The sequence below is a fragment of the Zychaea mexicana genome (assembly GCF_025766255.1).
Source record: "Zychaea mexicana strain RSA 1403 chromosome Unknown BDB00scaffold_66, whole genome shotgun sequence".
Classification (NCBI taxonomy): Eukaryota; Fungi; Mucoromycota; class Mucoromycetes; order Mucorales; family Lichtheimiaceae; genus Zychaea; species Zychaea mexicana.
Genome location: NW_026516729.1, coordinates 45,743 through 62,811, shown reverse-complemented (window position 1 = coordinate 62,811; position 17,069 = coordinate 45,743). Strand labels below are relative to the sequence as shown.

The 17,069-nt window shown below is 41.4% G+C and overlaps 4 protein-coding genes across 4 annotated transcripts; 3 read left to right on the top strand and 1 right to left on the bottom strand.

Annotated features, from left to right (window-relative positions):
- Positions 1-2,484: 2,484 nt before the first annotated feature.
- Positions 2,485-3,242, top strand: BDB00DRAFT_874948 (uncharacterized protein; the record flags this gene model as incomplete). The annotated part of the gene is made up of 3 exons (XM_053127280.1): positions 2,485-2,646; positions 2,736-2,950; positions 3,041-3,242. The coding sequence occupies 3 exons, from the start codon at positions 2,485-2,487 to the stop codon at positions 3,240-3,242; spliced, it is 579 nt and encodes a 192-aa protein (XP_052977041.1).
- Positions 3,116-4,276, bottom strand: BDB00DRAFT_528225 (HIT-like domain-containing protein). Its single transcript, XM_053117746.1, has 5 exons — positions 4,141-4,276; positions 4,023-4,027; positions 3,855-3,913; positions 3,576-3,686; positions 3,116-3,469 (listed from the first exon to the last, which is right to left on the bottom strand). The coding sequence occupies exons 1-5, from the start codon at positions 4,245-4,247 to the stop codon at positions 3,278-3,280; spliced, it is 474 nt and encodes a 157-aa protein (XP_052977040.1). The 5' UTR covers positions 4,248-4,276; the 3' UTR covers positions 3,116-3,277.
- Positions 4,277-4,348: 72 nt separating this feature from the next.
- BDB00DRAFT_836074 (uncharacterized protein) lies at positions 4,349-6,045 on the top strand. Its single transcript, XM_053124447.1, has 9 exons — positions 4,349-4,532; positions 4,640-4,829; positions 5,028-5,131; positions 5,205-5,281; positions 5,355-5,385; positions 5,469-5,536; positions 5,617-5,667; positions 5,746-5,809; positions 5,886-6,045. The coding sequence occupies exons 1-9, from the start codon at positions 4,420-4,422 to the stop codon at positions 5,956-5,958; spliced, it is 771 nt and encodes a 256-aa protein (XP_052977039.1). The 5' UTR covers positions 4,349-4,419; the 3' UTR covers positions 5,959-6,045.
- Positions 6,046-6,868: 823 nt separating this feature from the next.
- On the top strand, positions 6,869-9,616 carry BDB00DRAFT_790018 (uncharacterized protein; the record flags this gene model as incomplete). Its single annotated transcript, XM_053120919.1, has 7 exons — positions 6,869-7,077; positions 7,273-7,345; positions 7,487-7,574; positions 8,090-8,321; positions 8,463-9,125; positions 9,211-9,254; positions 9,495-9,616. 7 exons carry the CDS (start codon positions 6,869-6,871, stop codon positions 9,614-9,616), a joined length of 1,431 nt encoding a protein of 476 aa, XP_052977038.1.
- Positions 9,617-17,069: the final 7,453 nt, after the last annotated feature.

Sequence of the window (17,069 nt, the reverse complement as noted above, 5' to 3'; positions counted from 1 at the left end):
GATCGTCCACTCAAACTTCAGCGTTGAAAAGTCAACAACAAACAAAAGAAATGGATGATGGAGATAGCAGTCATGATGGGCAATATGTGGCTCATGTTGTAAGTAATGTCACCAAAAATCGCTAGCTTATCAGTACGAGGTACGAAGCCATTGAAAATCAGTTTGGACTATTTACCAGTTTCGTGTGATTAGCATGTTGTACGAGTCGATCATACTTGTAAATAAGCGTTGCTGTTAGTAGATGTCTTTTCTGAATAGGTGCCACGAAAAGGGGACATGTAGTACCATGTATTCTCAGTTGTCGTCCTCCACCCCCCATTACATTATTTGCGCTGAATTTAGGTGCGATCGAGCTATGACAACACTAACTCTTAATAGATCTAGTAGTAATCATCAAGGCTCACAAACAGCAGTAACTGACTATTCAGTAATTAACCATGCAACTTAAAAAGCAAATTCACCTCAAGGGTTTATGCTCTAGATATAGGGTAAAAAGACCAACGGCTGATGTAACTTTTACTGTTACAAGATATATTGAGTATAAACTAGTGAAACAGTAACTGCTGCCATGTCAGAATTGATAACTAGGTAATCAATTTGAAAAAGGACTATCATAGCAGATATATAGCTTTATGCATGCGTAATTGCAAGCCATCAATCAACGATAGCTTTTACTTGCTCATGGGCCTCGCTTCTCTCTCTACTAAATACACGTCGAAATTGCACAATCACAAATAGTGCTGGTTGTGGTAGTTAAATAAAAAGAATTCCCACATACACACACACGACAACGTACTCCTTATCACTGTTTGATTATGATAAGTACGATACAAAAGTTGTACATATATTGTTAACAGTAGTTAGTTTCTCTTATTAAATCTACACGCACGTTGCAAGTAGATTTTGAGAGTCTTTTCGCGAAGCAACGGAGTAAAAACGCCATAAATGTCCTGCAAAAACAAGTTTTTCGCCCTTCCTTTCGCAACAATAGCATAATAGATATATAGTATAAATAAGCACTGGCATGACTAAGTTCTAAGTGTTCCGTCAGTGTAACAGGCTTTTGTCCCCGATTCATAACGGCGCGGAAATCAAACGCGAGAATATGCAAAGGTTTGGGGGAGATATCTTGAGTGAGAGTTTCCGCGGTTTTGTTAATCTTTTTATGCTCAGGACAAGTATCTAATGCCAAAAAGTGAACAGAAAGCATTAGTAGCAGACATCGAATCAAAATGTCATCGTTGATAAGCAAATCTTTTACTCTTGAATCGTTCATCATCTACTGCAAATACGGAAGAACATCAACAAATAGACGACTATCATTAAAGTGTGTCTGTACAAGGATATAATTGCGCTGCTCTGGCTGTTGCTGCTACCTTGCTGACTACAGCATAATACCAGAATTGACGAGTTACACATCCGCTCATTCATAGTGAAAAAAAATTCTGAGAGGAAAGGCGGCAGAAGGTTAGAAGAACGGTGGCACCAAATGGCAAAGCATGATTATAAACGGGATGATACAGTTGCGCTTTTATGATGTTACTACTTTGGAAGCTGTATTCAAAAGGTGTATGTATATTAGGTATTTGTGTCAATAGTGTTATGTTTCAAGACGTCTGTGTATCCACGGCTATAGGTTGCAGTTTGCCGTACGCAGTGTCCCCTCTCCACTCATTTTCCTTTTGCATCCAGCGATATTACACTCTGTATGTACACATCCGAGGAACTGGCGAAAAACGAGTCCTGCAGTATATAGAAGTTTATGAATACAGTAGTAGTACATGATAAGTAATACATAAGAACTGCTGGAACATATGACAACTCTATAGTATACCTCCGACGAGATGAATAGCAAACTCTCATACACATAAAGCACATATACAATACCATCTTATATTTTTAGGGGAGCAGTCGTAAAAGTACCGCGGATTCTCAGCTATTGCTAACAGCAGCTTTTTAGCAACGGGGTCTTTTTCTTCTTTCGAATAATATGGCCCCATTATATATTTCTACCGAGCCTCACAGGAGGTTTTTTTTTCAGCTTGTCAAACACAAAAGAAAAAGTTCCCACAACCTGGTTTTCAGAATAGAAAAAAAAAATCTGGTCTGATGCTTTAATCCAAAAAAAAAAGCTTAAAAGTGTGTTTTGAGAGAGAAAGGGTAAGCTGTCTATGATAACTTTACATCAAAGGTACTTGACGAATCTAAAAGGAAAGGCTACTACAGAACCTTTTGATATAAATGCCAATGTAAACTATAATTGGAGCGCTTATTATTTTTCCATTGAAACGATAAGCGGAGCAATTTGAATCAAACCACCTTGTTCCTGAACGCGCGCATAACGTTTTTCGTGCGAACGACTCTTCTCCATAGGTAAATAGGAATAGACGGATCGGATTAGAGCAGGGACAGAATGGAACAAAAAGGAATGTCTGAAAATGCTCATGTATAATTACAGAACTAGTTTGAAAAAGTGCAGATACCATGGATTTAAATAAGATCACGGATAACGTTCCGAAATCGACACCACCACCACCACCATTACAACAACAGCAAGAGATATCAGATCGTTCAATATCTCCAATAGTACATCATGACCAGCAGCAGCAATCAAAAAACATTGTAGTCAGCAATGTTAAACAAGAGGTAACGATCGATAAAGCAAAAAGGTGTGTGTGCACGAAACACTTCTCAACTGATCCACTGACATTTGTAGTTTTAAACAATTAAAACAGGTAGACGAGGGATCTTCATCAGCAACTACACCAACAGCAACCGGTAGATCTTTGCAGACACCCTTTTCAGAGTTAGCCAGTCAATTGCAGTACCAACAACCACAACAAAGCGGACAACGACGAGCTACTACTGACGGGCTTTCGCCGCGTACATATCTCGATTCGACGGTTGTACCGACGTTACTAGAAGGACTCAAACTCGCGGTATTAGAACGGTAAAAAATAATAGAAGTGATGTTGGATCAATGATTTGAAGAGTATACTAAAAGTGATGCTTTTTCTACGTCTTTTTCAAACAAACAAAGACCATCAGATCCACTGGCATTTCTTGGACAATATTTATTGGATTGTTCTGCCAATCTTAAAGCAGAAAACAACAAAAACCCGACACGGCCGCCCCAATCTCAAGAGATATCTCATCCACCATTAGCATCCAATACAGCAACAACACAACCGTCATTGCCTACCTCATCATCATCCACGTTTGTTAAAAGAGAATCTCAATAAGTCAAAACCGCATATATAGAATTATCTTTAATCTGTTAAGTATTGTTGTCCTCAAAGAATGGGCGAAGCATGTCGGCCTCTTGTTTCATTTCCTGCTCACTACGCGGCATACGCTCTTCGTTATCGACCCGGATTTTGTTTTTTTCTGCAAGCTCATCATAAATATCATCATTGTTCGCCCAGTCACCCACTTTACGCGGTATTACATGCATATGCACATGTGGGACCTGTTATGGAGTGATTCAATATGTGATTTTTTCCTCCTTGTGAGTGACGATTGTTGCATGGTGTCGCTGTATCTATTGTGGAAAGAAGGAATCGAGATGATTTTACCGTTTGGCCAGCTTGAGGACCGTCCTGAATGACATTTGTAAGTGAAGTACACTGGTATTGCTTTTCGACTACGTTGCCAATCTTTTGTGCGCTTAGCATCATATCCGTTGCCTGAGCAAAGAAGAAAACAAAAACTCTATATCAACTCTATGTCGACTTTTTCATCTTGTTTCCCCCCCCCTTGTTCATTATAAAGAGGCCCATCATCCCTCTTGTGATTGTGTATATATCACATATGCAATGCTACATGCGCTTTAATTGTGAGAAACATATCATTACCTCTTCTGTATTCAGATCTCTAAGCCGAGGTACAACTCGACGGGATATTACAAGCACATCTAAAAAGAGTAGTAAACAAGAAACACATTTATCATTAATGCAACACTCTTCAGACAAGGTCAACGTGTCTCAGAAAGCAAAGAAAATTGCATTCGTATATCAACGTACGGCCACTATAGATGTTATTGTAATTTATACAGATAATATCGCGTAAGTTTGGAAAATAAAAAAAAAGCTTTCCCTTATTTTCCAAGTCGCGTTATAAATGGAGCTCTTTTATACATACGGTGTAATGGGCTTCAAATTCACTAAGCCAAGACTATATTTGGATTTGAAGAACACTTGGGATTCAGTGATTGTGTGTGGGCCAAATTGGTACATTCTTGATAGCATAGCAACACGAAAAGAAGAAAACGTTAAGGGAACTATTCTGCGCTTCGGTATGACACATCAATTAAAAAAAAGCCCCGCCAGGGTTAACTAATCGTGTGCTTTTTCAAGTGTAAAACCTGACATTTAAAAAACACATCTTTGTTCTTTTGATTCGTTGTTTATTAACAAGAGAATGACTCGATTCAACGGCTGTATTGATTTGCACAGCGGCAAAGTGAAGCAAATCGTGGGTGGATCATTAAGCGATAATGCTCCAAGTGAACTCAAGACGAACTTTGTTTCAAAGTAATACACACATTTGCAAATGTCTTGAATTCAATGAGCCAGCAACGAAACGTTTAGACAGGACAAATATTAAAACGCGTGCGAACTGACTGTTTTCCTTTCTGTAGAGAGAAGCCAAAATATTATGCTGAACTGTATAAAAAGTTTGGCGTGACGCGTTGCCATGTTATTAAACTTGGACCTAACAACGACGAAGCTGCCATAGAAGCGCTTGCAGCATGGCCACAAGGTTTGCAGGTCGGTGGTGGTATTACATCGGACAATGCACTTAAATGGATCGAATATGGTGCAGCCAAGGTAAACTTACCGAAGCCCAGGGGGTGGGGGGTCAGGAGAATAATGAGGGCAAGGGAACAAGCAAAGAGAGGGATCAGTGATATACGGGCGCGCTCGCGCGAGATTGCGGATGCGGGGAGAGGGTGTCCCGAACATAGGGGTTTTTTTCACAAAGCCCATCAAAGTTGTTCACACGGGAGAGAAAATAAACTTTCGTAGGTGATTGTCACAAGCTATCTATTTCCGGATGCACGGTTTTCCAAAGAAAGATTGGTGGATCTTTGTCAGCAAGTAGGCAAAGACAAGCTGGTGGTTGATGTGAGGTAACGCTTGTAATAACGACGACAAACGAAATGATAACCTAAAATTAATGACTGTGTACACAAAATAACAAAGTTGCCGCAAACGTGATAACAAATGGGTCGTTGCAATGAACAAATGGCAGACAATGACCGATATGGAAGTGAACAAAGGTTAGAAAAATTAGACGGATGTCGAATTTACAAGTTTCACTATTAACTTGCTTGACATGGGGTGACTCTGTAGAAACGTTGGACATGCTTTCAGAATACTGCAGGTAAAGGATAAACAAGCAGTGATGGTGAAAAAGATGGCTGGCTAACTTGAGGCATAAATGTTGGGGTAACCCGGTTCATTTAGCGAATTCCTTGTCCATGCGGCTGATGTCGAAGGCTTGTGCAAAGGCATCGATCAAGAATTAGTAGAGAGTAAATGTCTGGAAACATAATGAACACACACGGAGGAACAACAGCTGCAGACACGGACATGACTAAAGTATGGTATTTAGAGTTAGGCGAGTGGGTCACAATACCGACTACGTATGCGGGAGGAGGAAAATGTAAGTTGTATTACCTTGCGGCATTGGTTGTCGGTAATTCCGAACTAAGACTGATTCTGTCTCTTTGTTCTGGTTTAGCCATCGAAGACTTGGCGTTAGTGGACAGCTTATCGAAGGGCAAGGTGGACCTTACTTATGGAAGGCAAGTGTTACTGTAGTATTTGTGGGTGGTACAGAGAGTAACTGACTTGGGGGTTGGGGTTGGTTGGTGTTAATAGCGCACTAGATGTATTCGGAGGAAATGGAGTGCTTTTCGATGACTGTGTTGCATGGAACAAGGAGCACCCATAACGATCACACACACACACACACACATACATATACACACGCACATAGAGAGACATACATCCTGGTGTAATAAACTTTTTTCAATCAATCCATGATATCACCCAACACTCTCCTCCTCGGCTCGTCTCCCCTACCCCAATAAACCCGCGTTGCCCCTGAGTATATCGTGTTCCCTGCATGAAAGACAAGAAAATCGAGTCCGTGGTTGGGGAGATTTCGGGGCTAAGCAAGCAGCAAGCAACAGCAGTAAGCCGCGTTTAAGAAAGAAACGAATTTTCGCGAATCCGATTCACACATTTCGAAGCGGCGCGTTGTATCCGAGAAACAAAAAAAACCCAAAACCGACGGTGATCACTGTGCAACCAAGGATAAGGATTCTTTGCTCCCCCCGAAAAAAATTCTTCTTGTCACCCTTGTGCAACGGAAAAGAAGCTTCCGGATCCGAATATCACAAGTCTGGAACCGCAAATTCCAAGGAGCCTCGCATACACCAGTAGAAAAACTACCACAGCAGCTTGTCTGCATGATATCGGCTTGGGTTAGCGTCTGTGGGAGAACGGCCCTTGCCTCGAAGTTTGGTTTCGATCGTGTTGAATCGGATGCGAAATGAAATGGAACAGGGGAAGAAGGCAAAGGAATGAAAGTGTGTGTGTGTGTGTGTGTGTGTGTGTGCCCTGCAAGTGATCGGGTTCGCTGGAAGAACTTTGATATGGCAAAGATGTTACACTGTCAACAGAGAAACGTTGATCGATGCGTCCGAGCATCTGAGATTTTTAAAGAGTGCCCGGCCATTTGGAACGTGTCATCGATCTACCTTCCCTTTCTCTTTCCAATATCCATCACACATAGAACGTACACACACGTCCTCCACCTTATACACAACACCTACACACATTCGCTCATTTTCCTTTTAATGACCTACATCCACCCGTGTTCCTGGTCATTACTTGACAATGACACCTTCAACGTCCTCTATCTCTCGCGTACCCTTCCAGACGACATTCGCTCGACCGTCATGGGCCGATCGCTGTTCAATTTTATGCATCCCGATGAAGTGGATCTCGCACAAATGGACCTGAAACGCTTCGTAACCGCCAGGACACTCAGCGGATCTGTGACTAGGTGAGAATAACATCCATTCTTCTTTTCTATCGGTCGTTCGTTCGTTCGTTCTCTTTGCTTGCCATTAGGAGCCTGTGGTGGGTCGGGGTGGCCCGTGTACTGGGATAGAAAAAAGAGAATTAGGCCACCTCGGTTCTCTCTCCACTTCACATTCACACGGAACGCTTATCACAAACCTTAACAAACAACGCATAGATGTCGTCTGCGGAACTTGGTAGGATACGCCCCATCTTCCGACGCGTCCGCTGCTGCTGGTGCTGGTGCTGCTGTAGGTTAATTTTGTTCTTGCTGGGTTCTTCTCAAGTCTAATAATATGCACCATCTCTCTTGCAACCTCTCTACCCACACGCTGCATATCTCAAGCTGATTTGTTTGTGCTTTGTTTATTCTGTATATATTCTTTCCCCAGATGTCGGATGCTGACTGGCTCGTTGTCGACGTGATCCTCTACGCTGCTACAGATCAACTGCTCCTTGCATTCTTTCATGTGGATCCAGGTACGGCAGGATAATAAATTAAGGTGTTCCGTCGGTCAGTCAAATTGATTGGCCCACTCATATATTCTCCTTTTCTTAATTCTTCTCCCATCCACCCACACAAAAAAAAACAGGGTCGCTCACCTCTCGGCACACAGTCGCATGTGGCGAACAGCTTTTTGACGGCGCGGTATGATGCATTACATTATTATTATTATTATTTGGGGGGGAGGGGTGGAGGGCGTGGCTATTTTTCTATGGGCTTTTTTAATATCTAGCTCCTAAAAAAAACTCCTTGCTATGATAACTCATGCATTCCACGCTTGGCTCTTATTTGATCCTGTTTAAATAGCACGACAATGATCATGTTCAGACCCTGCTCAATGGGCGATCTGGCGTGAGCACCTGCCCCTCCTCGTCCTCTAATGGTCACCAGCAGCAGCGATACCTCCACATATTCGATAGTCGTACGAAGACGGCTTTGCTTTCATGGCCCGAACGCTATCATCACGAGAGCAGTCTGACCGCACTTCTAGATGTTCAATTTGGTGCTTCCTCGTGCTTCAGCTGCTCGCGTCACTCGTCCCGCGACGTTTCACCATACGGCACGCTAGCAGTCGCGGACCATATCATCATTCCGTACGGTTGTATCACCTTTGCCATGACGCGCCGAAGCTCAGTGCCCGCAGCACAAGCCATTCCAGCTCATATTGCCGTACAACAAGGACAGCAACAGCGCCTGGTCCCTGTTCCACACAGTGTTGATGAGTAAGTGTACTTTTGCTTTATTGATAGGGCTCACATATTAATCATTACCATCCCATTATGCTGGAAAAAAAAACGTGAAAATTCAAGAAGCTTTTTCTGTACATTGACCGGCCCCTTGTTTTCTTCATTTTATAACCATAGCAACGCCGGTAGCAACATTAAAGAAATTAGCAATAATAGGTTACCCAGTCTACATGACTTGCCACACTTGGCAGAAGAATCCTTTTTTGGTCCTCATCAGACACAACAAGTCCATATTGGTCCAAACACCGCTAGGCCAGAGACTTCTTCTTTGCCCGAGGCATCATCATCACCATCGACCTCGTCAGTATTTACCGGCAAGAGACTTCGCCACGACGACTCTTTCAGTTCGCTCGGATTGCCTCCGATCGTGGATGTTGCCACCAAGCCATTTATACCTTATGCCCGTCGCAACGTCTCCGCCTCTTCCGCTACTGCTTTGTCCACTCGTGTGGTAGCTCAGCAACAACAACAACAACAACAACAAAAACAACATGTTCCCCACACTACTGTTCAGTCCCAACAACACTATCCCCAAGCGCCATCATCCGCTACGATGCAGCTGCCGCCGACAACAAGCAGCCTTACAACTTCCCATGCGCACGTTCGCAACAAACGGCGCCATTCGTCCTCCGCCAAAGCCCATCAAGCCTCGACGACGAATAAATTCCACCCTAGTAATGCTTCTGCTTCGTCTTCTCCCATCGCACACAGCAACCGTTGCGAAAGCTGTGGTACAGACTCCAGTCCAGAATGGCGCAAAGGGCCCTCGGGCCACAAAACGTAAGCCAAAAATAAGCATTGAAGGAACGAGAAAAACAAATAAAAACAAAATAAGAAGCATTGACCCACGATCGTATTAAATTAGCCTTTGTAACGCATGCGGTCTTCGGTATTCGCGTTCTGTCGCACGTAAGGAAAAAATGGCTCAGCAACAACAACAACAACAACTTTATCACCAGCCATACAGTAATGCTGGCGGTACTACCAGCCCCATCAGTACTACTACTACTACTACTACTACTACTACTACTACGGGTGCACGTTACTCAGCGCCATCATCGCCGGTGTCTTCGTGTTCCTCATCCTCGTCCTCTTCAGCATCATCTTCGCCGACCTCAATCTCGGGTCCAATAATCCCTCATTATCCAGCCTCTTCTTCTACTACTTCGTATATCAAACCATTCAACGATATCCCACCTCAATATCAACATCAACAGCACCATCACCATCACCATAACCGTTATGATCCCATTCTCCGTTGTTCTCAGTAATAACAACGAACAAACGAACGAACGAAAAACAACAACAACAGCAAGCTTCAAATTCCTACTTTTCCTTTCAACCTACTACTATATATAACTTTAACGCTGACAACAGCAGCAACAGCAATAACAGAACGCAAAACCGTCGACACACAATTATTTTCTCTTTTTTTCTTTATTTGTTTTCTAATCTACTTAGGCATACCCTGATTTTATTTAAAATTTTCTCTCTTTCTCTCTCATATGTACATGTACACACACCCACACACACACACACAGCACGCACCGTAACCCTAATTCTTTTTGTTTTGCTTCCCCTCCCAAAAGAACTCTTCCTTATTTCAATTTGTATCAATGATTGATTACCCTTCTCTTTCTGCTCGCCTTTGCTTATTCTCCTCCCCCCTCCCTTTCTCTGCAGCTCTGCTTGTCAACGCCCTACAAAGTCTCCCCTTCTTACTTCCTATATACCTTTTTGCGCTTCTCGCGCCATCTTACAATTTCTTTTCTTTTCAACAATCAAACAACCAAAGAAAAACCGATCCTCCCCCTCCCCAGTGATATATTCAGCAACCTATTCCCCCTTTGTTTCCTTCTTCCCTTCAAAAGAAACACCCCCCCCCCCGTTCCAGGAGAGAGAAAAAAAAATCCCATTTATACTCATGAATCTATATAGCAACTTATTATACAAATTCTTTTTCTTATATAGCAACTTTTTGCAAATATACACATGGCACTGCTTTACTGCTTTTCTTATTACTATCTCAATCAATCAAAACTCTTCCACGTCATCATCAAGAAAAATCGCGCAAGGAGATTGTCTTTTTTTTTGTTCTAATAGGTACATTACTGAAACAAATTCGTAATGTTGCAGAAGAACTATAGCGACTGAACAAGTGGATATGTACGTTGCATGAAGCTCACAATAGTAAGTAGCTGGTTGTAGTAAAGTGATAGGTTAGGTGACATCTGATGTAGTGATAATACAATCCCAAAAGGCATATGGCAGCGGGCTGTATTCAATCAATGATTTTTTAAAACAGCCAAATTTATTGAACCCGCGTTCTAGAATGCGAAAGGAAACGCTTACAATAGAGACAAAATTATCCGTGTTGACTATATACTCAATACTCAATAAAAAATTGCTACTGATATACAGTTGTACCCCGGTTTTTGCAACCCCTGGTTTTGCAATTCCTCGTATATCTGCAACTTTTTTTGAAAAATCCAAAAAAAACTTAGTAGTTTCGCAAATTTGTAACTTGCAAATGAGTTTATACGATTTGCATGTTATCGGGGTGAAAACAGCTTCAATTTTTGCAATATCAACTGAAAGAAGCATCTGTTGCGGATTATGAGGAATAAAATGATGCGGTTAGATGTATTTATTGTCGAAATACATAAAAATTATTATTTGGTAGTTGAGCCAGTAGAATCGGGACACATATATAGCACTGATTGGATTGAATCCACAAAAGAAATGGTGAAGATACTGTATAAGAAAAAGGGAACACACTACATATAGATATAGAAATAAAATGTTTGCTCAAAGGAGCTTTTAACTACATATCGAAGAAGTCATCAAGGGATGATTGTCGGGAGATTGATTGCTGCCTGAGACTCTCTGGAATCCTACGCAAAGACTTCTTTAAGTCGTAGTTATCGATATTATCCAAAAAGCTCAAAACTCCTGCAATTGCAACCTGTTTTTCCTTCGACGTTGGCCCTGGAATAGGCGAATCAGCGCTTTGGTCCACCGCCCGCTCAAGTGCTCGTCGTACGTTCGATCCTCTTGCTTGGATGTGAACTTGTGGAACGATTTTGTCATGCTTAAAATAGCTAATAATTATCAAACCACTAGACAGCTTCAATGAGAGAACGGTTTTTAATATATGCAAGTAGTAACATCTAGAGCTGTATGAATATTCCCAAAGAACGTATCGTACATCATATCTGACAGATAAACAATGGGCTAGTGTTAATAGGATGACTTATCCAGTGTATACTTAAAGCAGTATTGTTTACCCCGTTACTTGCAAATCCTCACTTTTTGCAAAAAAAAATCGGAAAACCCTCGGTTGCAAAAACCGGGGTACAACTGTAACCATGTATGATATCATGCAAAATGATGTGGTAGTTACTAAGAGCTGAAGACGGTAATATGTACTATTAGCTTCAAATTTTGACGCTGACTACTCCTAAATTTGTATATGAGCCCATCACTTACTTTGTACACATTATACTTCTCTATTCAACATCGGTCCAACTCAACTCCTTTCCTCAAGCATATAAGCCTAAATGTCCAAAGCCGACAGGATACATCGGCTTCTTCTGATTTACCCCTTGGCCTCCTTCCTTTCTTTTCGAGTATATACAGTACTATGATGTATTATCCTTTTCCCCCTAATAAGCAGGTCGGGTCATTTAATAACACTATACATTATATACTATCTTGCAATATGCATTGAAATATCCTATTACAGGTCTGTATCAATTGCGATCGATGCGATGCATTGCATAGGTGGATTATACGAAAAACATCCTCACGAGCACCGTAAACACGTCATACCTATACTCAATCAATCTATATAGCACGCTGTCTCAGCCTATTATCCGTTGTATCCGGCGGTTGCGCCCAATGTTATTTTTATCGATATAGGCCTTCACTAACATGACTAACACCACCACCCTGCATCTGGTGGTGGGATTGCATACATAGTAATACAGTACTAGAGTTATCGGACATAGACGTAGGACAAAGTGCCTTTTTACGTTTAAAACTTGCTAGTTCATCACCAACTCAATATGACAGCAGCCAAATCAATTGTCACCGATACTGCTGGTATTGCAGCTGATTATCCCGAGAAAATGGACCGTCATGTGGAGCGACCTTTTCTTACAAGGAGCAAATGGGTGCTGGTGATAACGATGGCGACAAAAAGACTGAGTGTCCTTTCAAGGCGAATATCTATGGAAACGAAAAAGACGTTGATCACTAGTTAATGGTTGAGAAGCAGCATATCCGGTCAGAAAAAGAGCCTTCTTTTATTTACTAAACAATTACTAGGCTTGAAATGTTCTCTCAGATCGTTGGTAACGAAGTACTTCACAGGAAATGTGATATCAAGATAATGCTTATCTTTTGCGCATGGGATATGTGTGCTGATATGAATGGGTGAGCTAAGTTACTATTATTACTTCCCTTGTTTAGTAATGACCTTATATATCAAAGAGCGAAACCATTACTGTTGCTGCACTAACAATAGAAGCTTCTTTTTGCTAGCGGAAACATTCTATCACAAGCAAAATTAGGAGGCCTTATGACAGATCTTAGCTCAACCGAAGCACAGTATGTATCGCTGGTGCTTGACCTTACCATTTCCAAGAATTACTAGTACCAAGTAGCCTATCAATTAATCTTTTTATGAAATTGGCGCCCATGCTATGTAATGGGAACACTGGCCCTGTTAGTAGTATATTTATTCAGGCTTACAATACCAGAAAAATACGCGTCATTATATTTACGCTGACTACATAAGGGCAATGTGACAATGTCGAGTGCCGGCGTAGCGAATATCGAAGGAATATACTATTACGCCAGTTGTTTAAGGCATCGCCGCGGCTGATACATACTTTATGTTTATATAATAGACCTTTTACTAAACAACACAAATTTCAAATGACCCTATATTATGTGCCGCCGTGGGTGGCAGCCTGCATCGCTCTGTATTTCTATCCAAAAGTAACAGTCCTTTGCTGTTTAGTACCGCATTAATAACCAGATGCTATTTATGTCTCTATACTTCATATTAGAAAAGAGCACTTGATATACCAACATTCAAACATCGTCGTAATCAATGCCAAATCTTACATCGACTATGTACAGCAACGCACGTTTTAATTTGCTTAATCAATTGTTTTGCTTGCTGTTAGTATGCTGCTAATATCTTTGTGGCAGAGCATGTTGGTGTAAGGTACTTCACTGTGTTCATTTACCTCATTGATGCGGTTAGAGCAATTTCTCTCTCTCTCTCTCTACAGTTCCAGTAGTTTAGCCATCAACATAACAGCCCGAGGAAGAACGTTATTAGAAGATATATTACATGGATTGATATAGAGACTCTTGGCCCACTTCTTAAAAACACATGGTGTATTGACAGCCTTTTAGGGCTGAGCCGATAGAGAGTTGCTAATGCAATCTTTTGCTTGGCAGCGACTGCCAAGGATAATATTTGTGGTCAGGCATATTTTAATCCTCCACGATACATTATGGGCCATACTATTGTGCTGTGTACTGTTGCCGCAGCAATTGTTTTGATCTTGGGGCTCCGGATTGTGTTGAATCGCATAGACTACAAACGATTCATGTTGGTACAAGATGGATTAAAGAAAAAGGAAACAATTGCCAGATACGGAGACAAAGTAATCGGTGATAGGCATTCGGACTATCGTTATAGCTTATAGTTTGCGTAGTATGTATAACCCAAACTGAATGAAATATACGATTCGATTTTCTTGTGCTCTGGTAGTTCTTGAAGTTTTATGCTTGCTCTTTTATTTTTAAAAAGTTGTTATTAATAAAAGAAGAAGCGGTTATGTTGCTTGGAATATGAATAGCTTCATGTACAATGTCACTTTTTCAAACACCAAGCACCATGCATTATATAGACAGCGGCCATGTTGTCTCGACTATACAGTAGGTGAATGGTGTGCGTCATTTACTTCTGAGCTATCCTTACACTTCTTCGCAGCTTGCCAATACAGTATTCACTGTCGATTCTGCAAGGTCTCTAGTGATGTTGTAGTAGGGAACTTCCCATCGCCAAGACATTAATTAAATCACTTTTCACGTCACTTATGCCTCTGTGTTTCCTTCGTACTTTGGCACATCAATTTTTATATAATGTAACAACACGAACCGTTTTAGTTGTCTTAGAAAAGTACCATGTTTGATATTCGCCAAAAAGAGACCGTTTAATGGATCGATAATGGCATGCATATATATCAATACCACGCGAACCATTCATTAACTTCAATTGACCATACAGAAGGGCTTTATAACAAACATCAACCACAACAGCCTCAAACTCGCAATTATCATATATTTCTGACAATATAGTACCCTAATGCCGAGAACACAACGAGCCACTAACCTTTCAGCAATAGCTCTGCAACTTGCTGGCATGTTTAAAACTGAAAAAGAAATTGATTGATAATAAGTTTTCGTGTACTTTCCAATCAATTTCACATCAAAGCTACGATTACCACCGCATTTGCATCCGCATAGAAACATCGGGATCACATCTTCTTCTTTATTTATAATTCTACAAGTGCTGTTTTCAGTTTTTTGAGATCGAATACGGCTTCTCTTCGTTTATCGCTCATGTAGCAGTGATTGAAGCTCGAAGGAACATAATAAGTAGGTTCAGATATACATTCCTGATCTTCTTTTTTTATCATTTGTTGAGATTGATCCGACTACAAATACACCGTTCATTTGAGCCTTAACATTTATTTCCTGCTAATTAATGCTCGGGTAGTGTATTGCCATCAGTAGTAAACTTCCTTAATTTCACCGACTGTTTCCAAACCAGCTTTAGCATATATTTTTAAACTTTTAAATTATCACGAGAGAAGCAAACAATAATGCTTGGTAGGTATGAGACAGCTCAGGAAATGGATCCAAAGCTGTGTACAGAAGATGAGCATATTCTCCATGTTAATTAAAAGTAAGTACTCGGATTTGCCTCTGATTGTCAACTGGTGGCACCCATTTGATATCAACACTCACTCCTGCGGAAAAACAACTACACAGGCCTCAATCATGTTACACGCCGAGTTGGTTTTGTGCGCCGCAAACTCTGCTTTTGTTGAAATCACACCATACAGCGTATAATACTACTTTTTAAGCATAGCCTTAAATGTTGAGTTTTAGAGGGTAAATGTGGGGGGTAACGTAGCGTAGGAACTTGCATTAGCAACGCAACAAAACGTCTTGATAATCATGACCTATTCTCCTTCCTTGGTAGCCTGTCAATTTTATTTTAAACATCCAAAGACACGCGGGCAAGGAGCTTTTGGATCGGTGACGATCGTAGCACCATCTCTTTCTCTTGAGCGCTTGAAGATCCGAAAAGAATCCCTCGACCAACGAATTCCTCGCGTGCGCACACAGACGGTTTACGACTGGCTAGAGCAGTCACTAATCCTGCGCCCGCGTGAGCGGGAGCCAAAAGTAGGCGATTCAAGAAGTCAAAGGTTTCTCGCTGTCTGCTAGTCTTTTCCCAACCACAAAAAAAAAACTTGGGCTCCACGCACGCACCCTACTTTGCTCGTCCCCCTCCGCCCTTTTTGTTTTTCCTGGATCCAGGTCTCTCGCTTCCCCCTCCACCTCATGAAGGTAATAGGAACAAAGTGATCACTTACAAGCTAAAACTTGACTCACTAAACCACAACTGTCGTTTCTTATAGTTTGGCAAGCAAATTCAAAGTCAACAGTTTACAGAATGGAGTGCGCATTACCTGGACTACAAAGGGCTGAAGAAATTCATTAATTCAGTTCTCAACACGCCATCCGAAAACCAAACAATCAGGTCTGACGATGATCGATCGAAACTCTTACAATCACAAAAAGCAGCCTTCTTTTTTAAGCTCGAGCGCGAACTGGAAAAGGTAACATGGCATAACAGAAGAAAAAGAGTCAGTGACAAGTTGTCATATACTCCAAGAAAGCAAATAGCTCATACTGTGATATGTAGATCAATTCATTCTATCTACAAAAAGAGAATGAACTGAGAGTAAGGTTGCGAACGCTGGTTGATAAGAAGAAGATCTTGCAAACGGACACGAGACGACTTAAACATGCATCTACGTTGTTCAACGCGATCCAAGAGGCCTTTATTCAGTTTGAACAGGAGCTCAACAAGATCCAAGTACGTTCCTAAAATATCAAAAAGAATACGGAGAAGAAAAAGGAAATACAGCAAACGTCATGAATATCGAATGCTGATGTGCGGGATGGGATCGTCTAATAGAAATACGTGGAGCTGAACAATGAAGGATTTCGTAAGATTCTTAAAAAATGGGATAAACGTTCAAAATCTACGACCAAAGAACTGTATCTGTCAAGACAAATCGATATCCAACCATGCTTCAATACTCAATTTCTATGTGAGCTCGCCGACATTGCATCCGCCAACAGAATCGAACTTTCCAATATTCAAGCAGGAATTCCTGTTACTGCTTCTACGAACAACAGCAGCACCAACACCACCAACAACGACAATGCTGAAAGTAAAAATGGCGAAGAACAAACAGCGGATGTCATTGACGATCTTGAACTGGAGTTGGTAAAAACTGTATCGAGTGGGCAGGCAACATTGGTACGGGAGACGCTGGAACGCATTGCACAACACCCTTCATCTGGTGACCGGGACCGGCTTTCGCGGGTATTCTGGCATGC

Excerpts from the sequence above, each read along its gene's own strand:
- BDB00DRAFT_528225 (XM_053117746.1), bottom strand. The coding sequence starts at position 4,247 with ATGCTATCAAGAATGTACCAATTTGGCCCACACACAATCACTGAATCC. Across the intron at positions 3,687-3,854 it reads GAGATCTGAATACAGAAGAG|GCAACGGATATGATGCTAAG; the intron begins GTAATGATATGT and ends TTCTTTGCTCAG. Across the intron at positions 3,470-3,575 it reads GTCCTCAAGCTGGCCAAACG|GTCCCACATGTGCATATGCA; the intron begins GTAAAATCATCT and ends ACTCCATAACAG.
- BDB00DRAFT_836074 (XM_053124447.1), top strand. The coding sequence starts at position 4,420 with ATGACTCGATTCAACGGCTGTATTGATTTGCACAGCGGCAAAGTGAAG. Across the intron at positions 4,830-5,027 it reads TCGAATATGGTGCAGCCAAG|GTGATTGTCACAAGCTATCT; the intron begins GTAAACTTACCG and ends AAACTTTCGTAG. Across the intron at positions 5,537-5,616 it reads CGATCAAGAATTAGTAGAGA|AGTTAGGCGAGTGGGTCACA; the intron begins GTAAATGTCTGG and ends TATGGTATTTAG.